The sequence below is a fragment of the Tinamus guttatus genome, unplaced genomic scaffold, assembly GCF_059628265.1.
Source record: "Tinamus guttatus ecotype Peru unplaced genomic scaffold, ASM5962826v1 Tinamus_guttatus_pri_ptg000240l, whole genome shotgun sequence".
Lineage (NCBI taxonomy): Eukaryota > Metazoa > Chordata > Aves > Tinamiformes > Tinamidae > Tinamus > Tinamus guttatus.
The window spans coordinates 5760619-5778970 of NW_028288774.1; the positions used below are offsets into that span (position 1 = coordinate 5760619).

General features: G+C 35.5%; 1 protein-coding gene across 1 annotated transcript; it reads left to right on the top strand.

Annotated features, from left to right (window-relative positions):
• The first annotated feature begins 515 nt into the window (after positions 1-515).
• COPB1 (coat protein complex I subunit beta 1) lies at positions 516-16722 on the top strand. Its single transcript, XM_010223707.2, has 21 exons — positions 516-653; positions 1248-1477; positions 2252-2421; positions 3127-3241; positions 3552-3644; positions 4181-4318; positions 5119-5238; positions 5656-5763; positions 5850-5996; positions 6547-6692; positions 7679-7775; positions 8340-8500; positions 9186-9306; positions 9702-9929; positions 10118-10297; positions 10725-10869; positions 11788-11907; positions 12304-12449; positions 14168-14257; positions 15031-15186; positions 16395-16722. The coding sequence occupies exons 1-21, from the start codon at positions 563-565 to the stop codon at positions 16452-16454; spliced, it is 2862 nt and encodes a 953-aa protein (XP_010222009.1). The 5' UTR covers positions 516-562; the 3' UTR covers positions 16455-16722.
• Positions 16723-18352: the final 1630 nt, after the last annotated feature.

An 18352-nucleotide genomic window follows, 5' to 3' on the forward strand; every position in this document is an offset into this window, starting at 1 on the left:
GGTGATCCTGCATTTCTCTCTGTCATGGTCTCCCCCTGCCCACAGTTTCTGTTCTGTTGGATCTTGCGCTCATTTTCACAACTTCCTTCTTGTTAAATGAGAAGGAAACTCTTTCCTTTTTTCTTTTTGATGTTTTTCAGATTGGTTTTGCAGATATAAGTTAGAGGTTGAGGCCTTGTCCTCTGGTATCCTGGAGGGTACCATTAAGGGATAGTCAGGTACCCATGCACTGCAGGTATCTCTAGGTGTACCCCAGGGATTGCAGATTTATTTTGACTTATTTTGTTTTGCCTATTACTTTGCGAAAAATTGTGTTCGTTCTTCACTTTTCTATATATTAACATGAACATTTAATGTAACAAAAATTGAGAAAGCTTTCAAATGTGACTTTTTTTTTCTTTTGAGAAACCAAGCGATTCCTTGAAATCATAAAGTTGCAAAACTTTTTTTTGTGCTGCTGCTTAATAAAATCTGTTAACTTTGGGGGTGATTTTGTTTGCTTGCTTTTAGGCTGTCTGACAAAATAATTCTGCTCTTGAGAAAAAACTTGTAACCAAGAACAATGACTGCAGCAGAGAATGTGTGTTACACACTCATCAATGTTCCGATGGATTCAGAGCCACCTTCTGAAATCAGCTTAAAAAATGACCTAGGTACGCAGTCTTACCTAAATTTTGCTCATTTTTCCCCCACTATATCTTTACTATAATACTGTTCAAAATCAATATGACTTACTGGAATTCATAAGTTTTTTGACTTCTGAAATGTATCAATTCCTCTCTTTGATGTGCTTTGAGAAACACCTTATCTACTTATTATGTGATTTTTTTTCCTTTTTTTTTTTTCCTTAGTCCGTGCAAAGATATATACAATACAGTGATATAAATCTTTTTATCACTTTTCCAGTGCATCAGTGTATCTTGCTTGGAGAAGTGCTGACGTTAGTATTGTGTGTGTCTTTAATAGTGCTCTGTGACATAGTGTCCTGATATAAAATGCTGTTTAGTGGCAAAATTTGTTCAACACTGTAAGTTAATGTGAATGGTGGGCTTATTCTTCAAGTATCTCCTGCTACCTCTTTATTCTTTCAGAGCTAAGAGAATGAATTTTATTGTTTATTTTATATCACACTCATTAAGGGGTTTGTATCTTCTAATATCAAAGATTAATATTTTATTTAAAATCTCTTAACTTTTTGATTTCATAGTTACTGTGTCTTGCATTCTTATTTTTTCCATCCTTTCTAGAAAAAGGAGATGTCAAGTTGAAGACAGAAGCTTTGAAGAAAGTAATCATTATGATTCTAAATGGTGAAAAACTCCCTGGACTGCTTATGACCATTATACGTTTTGTCCTGCCGCTCCAAGACCACACCATCAAAAAACTGCTTCTGGTCTTTTGGGAGATAGTTCCAAAAACCACTCCAGATGGCAGGCTTTTGCAGGAAATGATCCTTGTATGCGATGCATATAGAAAGGTAGCCTGTTTATTGCTTATGATCACAGACTGGGTCTTTATATGAAGCATATAATTTTCTGTTTTTTTTTTTAATGTTCATATAGAAATGGTGTCTGCTCTGTGCTTGCTCCCCAGCCACTTAGTGTCTCACTGTTTTAGAGGTGGGTAACTGTTAGGTAGCTAACAAACCTGCCTCCAAGGAATTTTTGTGTGCTTTGTGTGTGCATATTTGTGTGTATATGCACTTACTATTATTACTAAAGAAAGATTTAGTCCTCTTACTTTCCAAGCTAGTAAAACTCAAAGGTGAGAGCTGACTATTGTCCCCAAAGTGTCTTGGGGCAAGCCTTGATCATAAAAAGAAACACCCTGAGCATAAAAAATACACCTTACTTTTGGAATGGCTTCATGGTAGTCTACTTGTGACACTGCTTCACAAGGATAATAAGATTCCCCAAATTCTGTGGGAATCAATGGGAAGCAGATGAACATTAGTTCATTACATTCAGTGGAAATCAGTATCCCTTGTGCAGGAACGGCTGCAGCAGCAGCTGCTGGAGGCATCGGAAAACACACGCAAGGCAACATCCAACAATTTTGTAAAGTTTACTATGCAGAAAGACTTTAAAGTTTGTGGCACAGCAGTGTTTCAAGAAGGTATTTCATGAGGCAACAATGAGATGTCCTTGGAATTGGTACCATGGAAAGGATTGCTGTGGGAAAAGTACATTCAGATGAATGTAGCTAATTTGTAGAGTTTGGCATTACAGATATGCTTTTTATGTATTTTTAGGATCTGCAGCACCCAAATGAATTTATCCGAGGCTCTACTCTTCGTTTTCTGTGTAAGCTGAAAGAAGCAGAATTATTGGAGCCGTTGATGCCAGCCATTCGTGCATGTTTAGAGCATCGTCACAGCTACGTGCGCAGAAATGCGGTCCTTGCAATTTACACAATTTATAGGTAAATGCCAGAGAGCGTTGACAGCTTTGGAGGCAGAAGACCAAGGCTAACTTTGGTGACCTAGATAGTTTTGGAGATGTCATAAATGTCTAGGAAGGACAACAGCATAAGTCACTGTTAATTGATGGGGAGGGGAGGAAGAAGGATGGCTTGTTCCCCTTTCTCCCCTGCCTTTTGCCTGCATTTGGTGGGCTTCCTTGGAAACGTGCAAGATATTGATTGTTGTTGCTTTTTTTGCAAGGATGACAGGTCCTATACTTGTATGGGCAAATACCTTTCTTTAACAATATAATGTTAGCAACAAAGATTGTCTGCAACTATAAATACAGAAGAATCTCATAGGAGTGTGGATAGATGTTTTTTATTTAAAGTGAGAAGTTCTTCGTGTTATAATTTACTGCACTCGCATACTGAGGGAAGCATTGTTTACCTAGACAGCGTGACCATTACCCTTAAACAGAGCTCACTGGTGGAGTAATATCTTTTAGCCAGCATGTGATAATAGCCTACAGCTTTTTAAGTTCCTTGGATCTTTTCACAGTTTAAATAACTACGCAAAGCTGTGTCTTGCAGGGTTTTTTTGCTGGTTTAAAACACTTGTCTAGAATATATGCAATTTATCAAGGAGCAGAATGTTTTTGCCCTTGGCTAATATGGTACTAGTCCTTTTATTTATTTTTTCTTTTTGGTTTTTTTCGAATAAAGAAATTTTGAACATCTTATACCTGATGCTCCAGAACTGATCCATGATTTCTTGGTAAATGAGAAGGATGCAAGCTGCAAAAGAAATGCATTTATGATGCTGATTCATGCAGATCAGGTAGGGGTACTTGTCCTTTAGCTCATTTGGTTTAAATACTTGAAAATCTACTAGTAAGTAAATTAATGTACTATGAAAAACAAATAAATGAAGAAATTTGAAGTAAGAATCAGAGTATCACCAATATTTGAAGTTGAAAAGGATCTTGGAATGGAAGATCCTTTGCATATGAAAAATCGGTCGAAGTTGAATATGTGTTGTTTGTGTGTTAATTTTTGTGTGTGTGTGTGTGTGTGTGAAAAGATTTGACAACACAGCTGAGCAAGAACTCATCTAAAGAGTTCAGAATAATTTATTTTTCTTTGTATAGGATCGAGCTCTGGATTATTTGAGTACCTGCATTGACCAAGTCCAGACGTTTGGAGACATACTGCAATTGGTTATTGTTGAACTCATTTATAAGGTAACAGGAAAATATTGTGAAGTATTTAGAATAAATGTGCATTTTAACTTGTAATAGATTGTTTTTTAAAAGAGAGAGGACACCACTGGAAAAGGAATTTCAGCTAGCACTTGTTCCATATCGGAGAAGCATCATTGCTTTTGTAGAACTAAATATAATTTATCTCCTAATAAACTGCTCACATGTGCAGAATATAGAGCAGCATGTTTCATCGGATTTGCCGTGTCATGAACTGTATATGATCAAACTTTTGTTCTTTGTTTATCTCTGCAAGATATCTGTTAAAAAAAGCTAGTTGAGGGGATATATATACTCTTATATTTGAATCAGAGTTTTAGGACATTGTATCATTGCACAGAAATGCCGATAACAGATTTTTTAATCGTTTTTGCAAATAACTTTTTTTGCAGCTGTGGATGACACTTCTTATCTTCAAAAGTTTGTCCGCGTTTGCTTTATTTTCTCCTGGTGGCATAAACTATGTGGTTGCTATTTTTTTTCTTTATAGGCCAACTTTTTTTCTTTTTTTGACTTAGGTCTGTCATGCAAATCCCTCAGAGAGAGCTCGTTTTATTCGATGCATTTACAACTTACTGCAGTCATCAAGTCCTGCAGTGAAATATGAAGCTGCAGGAACACTCGTTACACTCTCTAGTGCACCAACAGCCATCAAGGTACATGAGAAATGTTTTCAGATGTTTCAGTAGTTCTTAGTGTACTTGAAATACTGTATGCTGTACATTGATAGGTTGTTAACACATCACTTGTGAATTGCTGTTTTATAATCTCTTACCTGTATTGGTAAACAAAAGAATGACCAGGAGCATATTTTGCGGGCCTGTGGCTAGTGGATTTCATAGCATTTGGTCGTGAGCAAGTCTGAACACTGCCAATGCCAGTCTGCATTCTTCTTGCATACTTACCAAGCAGACTAAGGCTGAAGACTTAAGAGTGACTTGTTCTACTCAAAAACATGATTCTATCCAGACCAGCATGAAAACATAAAACAGAAGATTTACATTTAGATTACTGCTTTACCCTTCTGTTCCTAGATTTATGTTTATGCAGATGATCATTTTGAGACTATACAGCAATTTTAAACTTGTAACGAAACTTCAAAAATGGGATATACTACTTAGTTTTCAATCCAATTGTATTCTTACAAAAGCTGACCTGAAGCATGCCCCCAAATTTTAACTTTATAACTTCCTTTGAATTCAAGTCTGTGTATTGCAAGCAGATACTTTTGTGACCTTTTCTGTGCTATTTTTTGTCATGAACTGGTGGGGACACATTTACAATTGACCAGGAAGTTTTAAAGAGTGTCTTCCTGGTTCATTTCTCTTCCCAAATCTTGAGTAGTTGTTTTGATAACAATGCAGAAGGTATCTTTTTTCTTTCTTTTTCTTTTCTTCTTTTTTTCTGAATTGCCATTTTCTCTGTTACTTAAAGTATTTATTTATTTCAATTTTAGGCAGCTGCCCAATGCTACATAGATTTAATTATTAAAGAGAGTGATAATAATGTGAAACTGATTGTTTTGGATCGGTTGATTGAATTGAAGGAGCATCCCTCCCATGAACGAGTGTTACAAGTATGTTATCTCTCTATTTTCCTGAAAGCTTATCAAAAACTTTATTTGAAAAAGAATAAACTATTAGGAGTTGTCGTATTGTGAAAAATACACTTAATACTTCTGAAGTTTAAACCTTCCGTTTATATTTAGACTTGCTGCTTTTGTTTTCCTACATAAGGAAAACAGTTAGAAATACTGCCTTTAGTGTCAGGTTTAATGGTATAACTTGCATGATAGATTTTATGTAAATATTGCAATGTATTAAACAAGCAGCATGGTTTTTTTAAATGCATATTTGGGATATCTTGAAATGAATAGCTCATGTGCTAAATATCCTGAAAGTGTTTGAAAATGATTGAAGACTGAAAATCAGAATTACATGAATAGCAAGTCACTTAAAGCACCAGAGTAGGTAGTATTTCACTATTGTTTCAGGATCTGGTTATGGACATCCTCAGAGTGTTGAGTACCCCAGATCTAGAAGTGCGCAAAAAAACCCTGCAACTGGCTCTGGATCTTGTCTCTTCAAGAAATGTGGAAGAGGTAAAATACATACCACTTATACATTACACTTCTGTCCTTTGGAAAAATAGGTGGCTTATTTCAATTTTATTTGATCTTTTCTGTAGCTGGTGATTGTTCTGAAAAAAGAAGTGATTAAGACTAATAATGTGACAGAGCATGAAGATACTGACAAATACAGACAGCTGCTTGTTCGTACGTTGCATTCCTGCAGCGTTCGGTTCCCAGACATGGCGGCAAATGTTATTCCAGTGGTATGTAAACATTTAATTGTATTTTCATTAAATATGTTCTAGCTGTACCAGAATCCTTGTTACCTTTCCCGACAGCAGAATTAGCTGCAGCTATGTTTCTTACAATGGATTTGCGCTATATTGTGCTAATATGAATAGGACATTTGATATGGTAGTTGTTCATCTTCTGTGACTTTTATTTTTAAATGTTCCTGAAAAAACAAGAGCTGAAAAGTACCTGGCTCTAAAAGCACAATAATCTTGGTTTAAAAAGAAATTGGAATTATGGTAATTGATTGGAATGTACAGGACTCTTCATAATTTCTCTGATTTCAGCTTTGCTTAGCGAAATATTTACACAGTGTGACTTTTCTGAAGGTAGAAGGAAAGCATTACTATAAGAACATAATACAGTTCTGAAACTAAATTTAAATGATCTATTCTCTTATTCCTTCCTATTCTTCCTGCCTGTGTTCATCTGTTTGATACTATAACTTCTGTGAGCCTTGATATCTTGCAAATTATGTAACTGCATTGGTGTTTGTGCTCATGCTCACTTTTTTTGTGCTAGCTGATGGAGTTTCTTAGTGATAATAATGAAGCAGCAGCTGCTGATGTTCTGGAATTTGTGCGTGAAGCAATCCAGCGGTTTGATAACCTCAGACCCCTCATTGTTGAAAAGATGCTTGAAGTCTTTCACGCTATTAAATCTGTCAAGTAAGTCCAGAATATGAACTTAATCCAAAATGGAAGCGTTGTATTGTATGTTTCTTGTTGTTAGATATATTCTATCTGTTCCAAAATCCCTGCTGCTGACCCACACTAAAGAATAACTGAAGCTGAGATACTGTAGGGATTAGATGACTTGTAGGTACAGCTTTCCTTCTGCCTATTTATACAAAACATATGTTGGGTGCTTGTTGCATTGAATGAAGAATGAAGTAATTGATTAAAACTTCATTTTTATCCTGCAGTTGTTAGTTGTGTTTTCATTTGGTTTGTTTCCGTCACTGTTCATGAAGGCAAACATGGAAGTCCTGCATTTGTTAAAAGAGAGTTACAAAGGGGTTATTGCAGCAGGCATTTGCATTTGAAGGAAATGGGAAATTCCTACTGTACATTTGTCAGAAAACTCAGTCTTAACAAATATAATATCCATGCATCTTTAGTATCTTTAGCACACTAATTTTTTTTTCTGATTAATCTACATAGGTTCGATCCTATTCACCACTTTACCATTATTTCCAGTACATAGTGTATTCTGAATCTTAGCTCCATCATGCTCTCATTAAGTGGTAAAAAACCTGAAAAAGTGTTTTCCTTAATCTTCATTTGTTTTCCGTGTTCATTGTCCTACATGATAGTAAAGTTAGTCTGTCTTAGTTAATTGTAAGAATTGCATCTGACCTTATACAGTTAAAATAGTTACTTTTTTATGATTGCATTATATTTTATAAATATCAAGGCTAATACAGGAATATGTTTGTAGCAGACTATATCTTATTTAATGTACTTGTTCATTAGTAGGGATGTGTGTTTTTGATGAAACTTGCTGCATTTTATTTAAGATACTGTAGGCATGCTTTTTTTATCACTCATAATTTAATGAGGTTTGCATTTACCACTTGACTGTAAATCACTTCCCTTGATGCTAGTGTCAGAGTATCATGAAAACATTACTAAGTTACTGTTCTTATTCTTAGGATTTATCGAGGGGCTTTGTGGATCCTTGGAGAATATTGCAGTACAAAGGACGATATACAGAGTGTAATGACGGAAGTTCGCAGATCACTAGGAGAGGTGAGTTTGTTTTTATGGTTTTACTTACTATCTTTGGCGTGTTACCTAAGAAAAAGACTTTAAAAGCAGATGAGAGGCAGTTTTGAACACTTGTGACACTTGTGTAATTGTGTGTGCAAGAAATCTGAAGAAAAATTAAATGGAGTTTTGCATTCAGAATTATTTTCAAGTAGGATGTCTCTTGTCAGCATATACTCAGAGTAAGTGATAGTTGATTACCTCATATTTAGGAAGAGGATGAGCAGTTCCTCATCCCAGAAAATTATGGTAGCTTTAAGATATAATTTAATTGATTATATCGAATATAGCCACTATATCCATCAATCACAAATCAAAGTGCTTTGTGTTTGGGAAGGTCTAAGAGGTATCTAAGACATGTTGTATAATGTTGTCAATGACCCTTATTCATGGGAAGGAAGCTCCTATATACACTTCGACATTTACATATCTCCTTAAATTATTTCAAACTGTAATTGACCTTGCGGTGGCCAGTTTTTATGAAAATCCTTGTACAGTAAAAATGGCTTTTTAAAATTGCAATAATTGTTTCCTGATCACTCCCAGATCCCTATAGTAGAGTCTGAAATCAAGAAGGAAGCTGGTGAGCTGAAACCTGAAGAAGAGGTGACTGTGGGTCCGGCCCAAAAACTGGTGACAGAAATGGGTACTTATGCAACACAGAGCGCGCTCAGTAGTTCCCGACCTGCCAAGAAGGAAGAAGACAGGTATCTAAGACTTCGTACTAGATCAGCAGCGACTCGGTTAATTTTAAGAGTGGTGTGCTCTCATGCAATATTTCGTGATTGAGATGGTTTCCTGTTTTTAAGGGATTATCTGAAATAGGTGGTAACTGATGAGAAGTTGCCTAATTGCTTGGGAGTTATAATCGACATTTATTATATATCAGAAAGGACGTTGATATCCTAAATTCTAGATTAAAATTTAGGTATCCTAAATTTTAGATTTCTATTTTTTGTGCATCAAGTCTCTTTTCATTTTTAGTTGGATATGGAAATAATGCCTGTAGACTAATAGAGACTTTTTTCCTTAATATTGCTGTGCTCTGTTTAATGTCTGCTGTATTTACTTCATTGGTATCTAAAACAATTCTTAAGTTTTCTTAACTGCAGGTGAGTTATTACATTATCACTTCAAAGCTACAAGGAAATATATTTTGGGTAGAAATTATCCCTTACACTTTTCACTTGTTTTCCTGTTCTGTGCTGAATTGGCTCTGTGATTTGTAAATATCTCTGTATGAGGAAAAACTACATATGGGAAAAAAAGACCATCTTTGGAGACGTTTTGGATTTGTTTTGTTTCTACAGTATTGGTTGCTAAGATATGGATATAATATATATGTTAGAATATCTTTGGAACTAGTCTCCTGATGATCAACTTCCTTTACAGACCTCCGTTAAGAGGTTTCCTGCTTGATGGGGACTTCTTTGTTGCAGCTTCTCTTGCCACGACTTTAACTAAGATTGCTTTACGATATGTGTCGCTAGTTCAGGAAAAGAAGAGACAAAATGTAAGTCATCTTCTGTATTTTCACTGTAGTTATAAAGAGCTGACTTATTGTTGAGTGTGTGAATAGTTATGTATGGGCTTGGGGGGGTGGTTAATTTTTTAAATAGATAGGAGGTGGGTTAAGTACAGAATAAAGTGCCAGTTATGTGATTGGGCAGTAGTGATGTTTGATTTGCAAAATGAACTACTGTTGTCCAGCAACTGTGTCTAGACAGTGTCTAAACTGTGCTGCTTGTTTTCTATGCTCGTAGAAACAAAAAGCTATTTTTTCAGGTATTTTATGAATTGGATGAATTTGCACCCGTTTCTGAAATAAATCAGAAATAAATACTTCTATTTAAAAAAAAAAGGTAAAACGTGGTAACTTCTTTACCTTTTTTTTCCTCCCATTCGCAGTCCTTTATTGCTGAAGCTATGCTGCTGATGGCCACTATTCTCCATCTGGGAAAGTCCTCTCTTCCTAAGAAGCCAATTACAGATGACGATGTGGATCGTATTTCTTTGTGTCTGAAAGTTTTATCAGAGTGCTCTCCGCTCATGAATGATATTTTCAACAAGGAATGCAGACAGTCCCTCTCTCAAATGCTGTCAGCCAAGCTGGAAGAGGAGAAACTTTCCCAGAAGGTAAGGTATTAAAGTCTGTAATCATAAATATCTTGATTTTTTTAATTGATATTCACACCCAAGTTTGTTCCAAAATCTGTGTGAAATTGACCATTTGATTGTATTTAAGTCAATGAAGTCATTATTTGATTGTGCAGTAAGAACAGAATTCATCATGAGTTCTTGAATGTTTCTTTGTCTTTATGCAGAAAGAATCAGAGAAGAGGAATGTGACAGTTCAGCCAGATGATCCCATTTCCTTCATGCAGCTTACTGCTAAAAATGAAATGAGCTCAAAAGAAGACCAGTTTCAGCTCAGTCTTCTTGCAGCCATGGGAAACACCCAGAGAAAAGAGGCTGCTGATCCTCTGGCATCCAAACTTAATAAGGTAGTGCACAAATAAGAAGACCCTTGGTGGTTATGCACAGGATCAGCTGTTGGAGGTTCAAGCTGCAATGGATGAACCTGATTCTGTTAGTTGGTTGGGAAGGCCGAAGCATTTGTTGACTGGGATGAGGAGAAGAAAGGGAAAAGCCCTTCTTGTCATTAAAGACATTCCCTTGTTCGTGTGAGAGGGAAGGAGCAAGTAGGGGAATTAGTGCTGAGCCTCTGGGATGTGGAGAAGAAATAAGGTTGTTTGCTGGTCTGGAGAGCCCTGTAAGGAGAGAAGGAACGTGGCAGGTGGTTAAGAGTCACATTCTCTGGTTGCCGTACAATATTGCCAAGTGTTGCGGTTTTGTTTTTCATAGTTTGATTTTTTCAGTGTTTTCAACTTGTTTATGAGGAAAAATACCTTCAATTCTTTTCTTGGACAGGTTACTCAGCTGACGGGTTTCTCAGATCCTGTCTATGCAGAAGCATATGTCCACGTCAATCAGTATGACATCGTACTGGATGTGCTTGTGGTAAACCAGACCAGTGACACTCTGCAGAACTGCACGCTAGAACTTGCCACGCTAGGTAAGCATTATTGGTGGAAACCAATAATTGGTTTCCATTGGTGAATTGGTACCAGATATTATAAATAATCAGATTCTGAACTTTTCATACTTATTCACTAGAAAAATAGCATGCTATGCTATTTTTCTATTTTCCTCTTCCCAAAATATTTGCCCTTTTTCTCTCATGTACTTATTCCTTGCTTTGATGTTACTGTAGAGCAAGAGGATAAATTCCAGATCAGTATGGAGCAAATATCAATCAGTGGAAAGCCATTTGTACCAGGTGGTTCTACACTCACCCTGAAGTACAAAATGTAGCATTTATTCAGCTGAAGTCATCCCTTATGCCAGCAGCTGTAGCATGCTGTATTATCCAAGTGCACAGCTTAAAGAAATACTCTCATAGAACTAAGGTGTCCTTTACAATAGCTTGTAAGAAAAGTGCAGGTCTTATTGTTTCCTTGTAGCAATTACATACAGAATCACGGTGCTACTTTGACCTGTCTGTAAATAGCTTAGTGCATGTAATACTGAACATTGAACTTTGCATTTTTGAAGTAGACAGTGGGATTAGACATTACAGTGTTGTTAGTGGTTGAAAGGCAAGAGGTAGAATTAACCATTTCCTCCTCGTTTAAAAATTTGTACTAGACTCAAACCAAGGCCTATATAAGACCATTTCCTTTTTTTACAGTAATTTTTTTGAATATGAAACACTAATGTTTTAAGTAAGGGCTTTTTTGATTTGTTTTGGTTTTGTTTTAAGGTAAATGATTGTCTTACAATTATAAAAAATTTTAAGAAAAAAAAAAAAACTAATACCTTTAATTTAATGCAACTTGCTAGACTTTAGAATTGACTGACTGGAAAATTAAGAATGGTCAGCTGAGCTAAATCCATTGTGCACTCTCCCTATCCTTATGATTTCTTTGAACAGGTGACTTGAAACTTGTGGAAAAACCATCTCCTCTGACACTTGCTCCACATGATTTTGCAAACATAAAAGCTAATGTCAAGGTTGCTTCGACTGAAAATGGAATCATTTTTGGAAATATTGGTAAGGAAACAATTTCGGGTGCAACATTAACATTAATGTTTATCTTTTCTTAGAAACTTACTTAAAGCACTTCATATTGCAACAGGAAATTAAGTGGTCTGTAATATATTAATATTTTTCTAATGATTAACAAAAATCACTTGAAGTCAAGATAGAGCATGCTTTCTTTTGAATGATTATCAATGTGGCATTTGATCCAAGCCTCTGCTTTTAAAGCATAAGCTAAGCAGCCTTACCTAAAAGAACAGCTATCTTAACTCAAATGCTCTGCCACCTGGTCATGCTCTGGAAGAGGAGATCAACACGGAGCTGAACAAATGTTGACTGTTGTTAATTGAGACTCTTATTGCAAACTCACTTTTTTAAACATTAGGTGGTTTGTGTTTTATATTACAGTTTATGACGTCTCTGGAGCTGCCAGCGATAGAAACTGTGTTGTTCTCAGTGATATTCACATTGACATTATGGATTACATCCAGCCAGCTTCGTGCACGGATGCAGAGTTCCGACAGATGTGGGCAGAATTTGAGTGGGAAAACAAAGTTAGTTTTCTGTTTGTCTAATTTTGAGGCTCTTTTGGATGAGGAATAATTCTATTGTTTTGCTCTTATGTCAGTACACACCAGCATTTTTTCTTATGATATAAGCATCATTCATGCACTTACATAACCCAAGCGATTGGGTTTGTATTGTGTTTAAAACTAGGCAATTCTAGCTGTATCTGTGTATGTATGTTGTCCTTGTAGAAATAGGTACCATCTTCTAAATACAGATAGTGTCTTTAGTATTTGAAAGAATAGAAAGTCTATAAGATGCCTAAAAGTAGTAAGTATGATGTGTCTTAACCTCTTGTCTAGAGGCTGGCCTAGTAGCTCAGTGGTTGCTGTGTTCTTCAGTTCAAAGGAGAGATTATAACATATAAGTTCTTGCTGAGACTGCCGAATTGTGCTGCTTGGCCTCTCCCTTTCAAAATAGAAGACACCATAACTCCCAAGTGATGTGCTCCACTTTGGGATTTTCTATGTATTCCAAGCAGAATAGCTTTTAAAATCTAGTAATACGTCTTAAGCATCCAAAGCACTTATGGATGCTACATAAAAATGCACAGATGTGTGTGCCTTTAATGCACAGTTAATACTAGAGGATGCTCAAGCTGTTATTAACAGACTTCTTAATCTCTCCTCCAACCAACCCTTTTTTTTTCTCCTACAACAGAGCAATGTAACTTAAGAGTAGCATAGTAATGTTTTTTTTTTTGTTTGTTTTAAAGACAGCTATTCTACACACGCTATAGCCTTGTTCACTCTAGATATTTGCATATATAACTTGGGACTGAATTTAAGTGTCCCAAAGGGAACTTGTGAACAGTAGTTTCTATTATATGATATATGGTTCCTTAGCAATTCGGAAATTACCTGGGTGATTTAAAGAGCGGTTTAATCATTCAGTCTTCTATGTGAGACAGCCAAGGCAGCCAAGAAAAGAGCTATGTTCATAATACCAAAAGATAAAAAACAAAAATACTTTTTCTTTGCCCATGCAGCCCTTTTCAGCTGCAGTAATTTGATTTGCAAGCCCCTCTGCCTGTTTCAGATATCCCCGAGTCATCTTGCTTAGTCCTTCTAAATAAATAAATAATATAAATTAACTACTTACAGCTCTCCTAATTTTTCAGTGCAAAGGTAGTAGCTTTAGGCACTTGGCTCATCAAAGTTTCATGGCATTTCGAAGTAAAATTGTGCTTTCTCCCTCCCCCTTTAATACTTTAATTACAGATTTATTTCTGATAGATTCAGTGTGTTTTCTTATCCTTAGCTCTGGAAGGTAATGTGATTTTATGGAGTAACTTCACTTTTCTTGAAGGAAGCTATTTTTCAAGGAAGGATAAAATGATTCTTAGCATCACTCATTTAGAAGTAAGCTTTTGGAGCAGATAGCACTTTTGTTCAGCTAGTGTGTGAACTTAAACTGTATTAATACAAGACACGCTATTTGAAACAGAATGTACATGTTCAGCCAAGTGTCACATTCACTTAAGGTGTTTTAGCACCTATGGTAGTAAAAAAGAATTCCCACCCTTTTTAACTAGTGGATAACAGGAGGTGAAAACTTTATATGGTGCAATAGATCCCTAGGATCTACAACTAGCTTTCTGTCTCAAGAGAAAGGTAGTGGTGACCTGAGAGCCCTGAAGCAGAGGTGATTTCAGACATGTCTGATGTGCTGTTTAAAGTAATAAAACTTCTTCCCCTTTCTGAAGGTTACAGTGAACACAAATATCATTGATCTGAATGAATACTTACAACACATACTGAAGTCAACCAATATGAAATGCCTGACTCCAGAGAAGGTGAGCTGTTTGCTTGGAGATTTTAGGCACCATTTCTAGTTTGTGTGCTTAAACATTAAAATGGCTTATCATTTTCTGAGACAATTATTCAAGATACTTGTTTACAATGTGAAGCAGTATTTCTATTTCAGAGTTTTGAAATCAATGCCCTAAAAAGAGAAGAAATGAATGTTATCAAAATTCTGTGCCACTTTCCTTATGTTTGTATTTTTTGTAGTTGGACAAGAAATAGTCAGTGGTTGTTTTAGTTTGTAGTAGCTGTGCTACAATACATACTTAATAGGACCATGTGCTTCTGTACTTTTTTTTTTTTAGTAACTCAAAGTTCCTTTTCCCTCTCAGTCAAAAATTATTTTTACTTACTATTTAGCATTTTTACTGTAAATCAAATATATGCAGATTTCAAGTAGCTGTTCATTATTAATATATAAGATACTATTACCTATTATATGTATATAGTAATTATTTGCTATTTAGCTTCTTTAGTCTTTTTATATCCACTACCCATTATGCTTGTTTCAATGACTAGTAAAGATTACATCTCTTTAAATATATATATACATATATATATATATATATATATATATAAAAGTAGAATTTAGAAAAGTGGCAGTGGTGTTTCTCATGTGTGATTTGCTTATCTTCTAAAATGCTGTATTATGAGGGAGAGGTTTGAATGTTAAACATAGGTATAGTCAAGCGATACCAAGTGTGAAACAAATGTATTTAAAGGATTTGGGCCTTTCTAAGGAGTTGAAATGTCCTTTCTGTAGGCACTTTCTGGTTACTGTGGCTTTATGGCTGCCAATCTTTATGCACGTTCCATATTTGGAGAAGATGCACTTGCCAATGTGAGCATTGAAAAGCCAATTCATCTTGGACCAGATGCTCCTGTCACTGGCCACATACGAATCCGTGCAAAGAGTCAGGTAACTGGTTGCTATTCAGAGCATTTTTTCTTTTCATCGTTGTTCAGCAAATGTATAGCGCGCTCTAAAAACTCACTGTTTTTTTGGTACTACTACAGTTAGTTCCTAATATTAGATGAAATTTTCAGGGTTGATGAGCATTGTTACATTTCTATTTTCAAAGCGAAGAATGGCTTTCTGGTTAGGTGTAATCGTATACAAAAACTATATTACAGATCTCCTCTGCCAGTTTGTTTTAATAAAATTGGCCTTTGGACAAAGATTTCCTTAATTTGTCCATAGCACTGCACATAGGATATTATATTTAATTTACTTTTACATAAAGAGCGGATACACTCTAAGGTTCTTTGATCTGTTTCTTACATAATTTCGTTAATGCTTAATTTATTATTTGAATAGAATTGTTTTCTAAAATTACTGTGTAATGGGATTTGGATTTTACAACTTACATTTTTTGACTAAAAAAAACTGCACATTTGGAACTGTGTTTAATAATGAAGGAGGTAATGTACCAGTAAGTGTGTCAAATGGCATACTATTTGCAGGTTCCCTCAGAGTGTTTAGGGTCAAAGAAACCATTTATTTTGTGATTTCACTATAAAGATTTTGGTGTAGTTTAATATTTCTGGTTTATAGTGACTTTTTTGTTATGTAAAACTTCTTTCATTAAATATTCTGGTCTAAATAAGATTGTTCTAAATATGTCAGTCTCATCTGAGATCAGGCATTCTCAGATCAGACCATCTAAGATTATTCTGTTGTTGAGAAGGTAGATTTGTGCAGGTTCCTTTGAAATCTCTTCCATTTCTGTGCGATGTTAATGTGGTTCTGTGATGTAATTACTTTTCTGTATCTTTTTAGTTTCAAGTACTGGTATTAACACTGAGTCTCTGGAATCTCAGGATTTGAATTGACAGTAATTTGTCTAGTGACAATATACTTTCAATTGGTGAACAATCCAATGGCTGTAGTATTGATGGCAGAGCTCTAGTAATTGCAAGCTCATTTAAGTTTTACTGATTCAGTAATAATATTCAGGTCTTGCCTTTACCTATTGTTAAAAAAGGTATGAACTGTAGTTTATGTAAAAACATGAACAGTTAGAAATGCTTTACTTTTCATGCCACTACTTTCATAGATTTGTTTTATACAGATACAGTGATTGTCAAGTATCAGCATCATGGATGTCTTTTTTCTTTTCGTTACAGGGAATGGCCCTGAGTCTTGGAGATAAAATCAATCTGTCTCAGAAGAAAACAAGTTTATAATTTTTTTTTTTTTTTTTTTTGTCTTTTACAATTTAACCTTAGGTATGTGGCTTTTGGGATCCAGAACATCTTATATTCTTAATGTTCTGTAACTGTAGAAACCAAGCTTTGGAGCTGAATGCATTCCAGCAGATAATTTATAGGTTCTCTATGATTGATACAGAGCAAAACTTTGAATCTCCATGTTTTTCTTTATTTCCTGGAATTTATGTTGTCTTTGTCTCTAATATATTCTGATGCTCACAGTACAATAAACAAATCTATGCCAGTGCAGTTTTCTTTTTAAATTATAAACTCTGTATTATTCATTTACTACTGAATATCTGGCACGGCTATTTTGACATTCCAAGGAGCAAGAATATTTAATTGCTTGAAGTTTTTACAAGAGTGCCTAGTCCTGAATTGTGCAAATTTGTGACCAGTACTCTTAAAAAAAACTTCTGTGCATCTAGAAGATGGATGGATAGATATGAGACCTAAGTCAAAGGCTGTATATTCTAGGTGGTTGGTTTAGTAATGTAATCACATGGCCCAGATAGAGTTGTAATATTAAGATTATATAGTTTAGCATGTAGAAGGAGACATTTTTTTTCCAGCAAGTAGTAAATCTTAATCTTTGTTAGATTCTGAGATACTTTCAGAATAGTATTATTGTCATAAGTAACACACAGCTTTCTTGGTGTTTTTATTCTTTTTAGTTGAATTCAAAAAAGACAGCGAACTGCAACATTAAAGTTTTAGCGATGGAAATGGTGTTTTTGGTGAATTCAGCCATTAGCCTCATATGTAAGCTCAGGAAGAAAGGATTCAGGCTGATTATGATCTTGCATTGAAAACGAGTATTGAACCATGTTGGGGAGTCTCGGAGGAAGAATTGTGATTGGAGTTCAGGTCAGGATGTGGAAGTGAGTTAACACCTTTTTAGCAGTAGATTAAAATATATAGCCTTTAGATTGAAAATATATTTAGCTGAATCTGTTAAGCATTAACTCTGAATTTATTAAATTGTTGCAAGCAGTGAATTCGACAAAAGTGCCCTGGAGCCAACGGCAGCCATCCAGTTGGCAGAAGGTTCTTCTACCAAAGGAGGTGGGACAGCTGCGGTCCTGCTGTAGTAGGACAGATGAGAACTAGTATCCTGAATAGCTGATGCCTAAACCGTTTAGGGCCTCAGTGGTGAAAATTATTATTTTATACTCTTGAACAAGGGTACATGTGAATAGTTGGAATAGCACCCATGTAAAGCTTGAAAGACTCGAGGCTGCTGAGTTCTGTCTAGCTAAAGGATCATCCTAGGAGTACCTTGAAAAAATTGAGCTGATAAATGAGATTCATATAGATATTTCCTGTTCTGCCCTATATTTGTTTTTTGTTAGCTAGCTTCGGTGGGTCCTAATAAGCATTAAAATCACTTTAGTTCTTTTTCATTCCCATCCTGTTTTTAAGCTTAGGTATTAGAAGGAAGTTTGCCCATACTTTTAGTTTGTTTTGATTTTAAAACTTTGCACTGGGTGCACCTTTCTGAATTTTGAATAAATAAAAAATGTCAGTCAGTAAAACATGATTGGCACTAGTAATTTTTACACCATTAGCTGTGGAAGCCATGCTGTATTTAATACACAGTATTCAAGTTTGCATTAGTGCACCCCAGCGTACAAATTCCTGTTAGAAATAAGCCTATACATCTGCTATACTATTTATTAAATGTCCTGGATTCAAAATATGTGATCTTCAGAAGCTTTGGTACATGTATTTTATTATATTTTCACACCTCATGCTTATCATGTATAGAAAGAGGAAGGTCTTGGATAAACAAGCTTTTGATCTAATGCCTTTGAGCCGCGATGCTCCTTGAAAGTAGCTTCCAAAGGCTTTGATTACCTTGTGCTCTTCAGTGA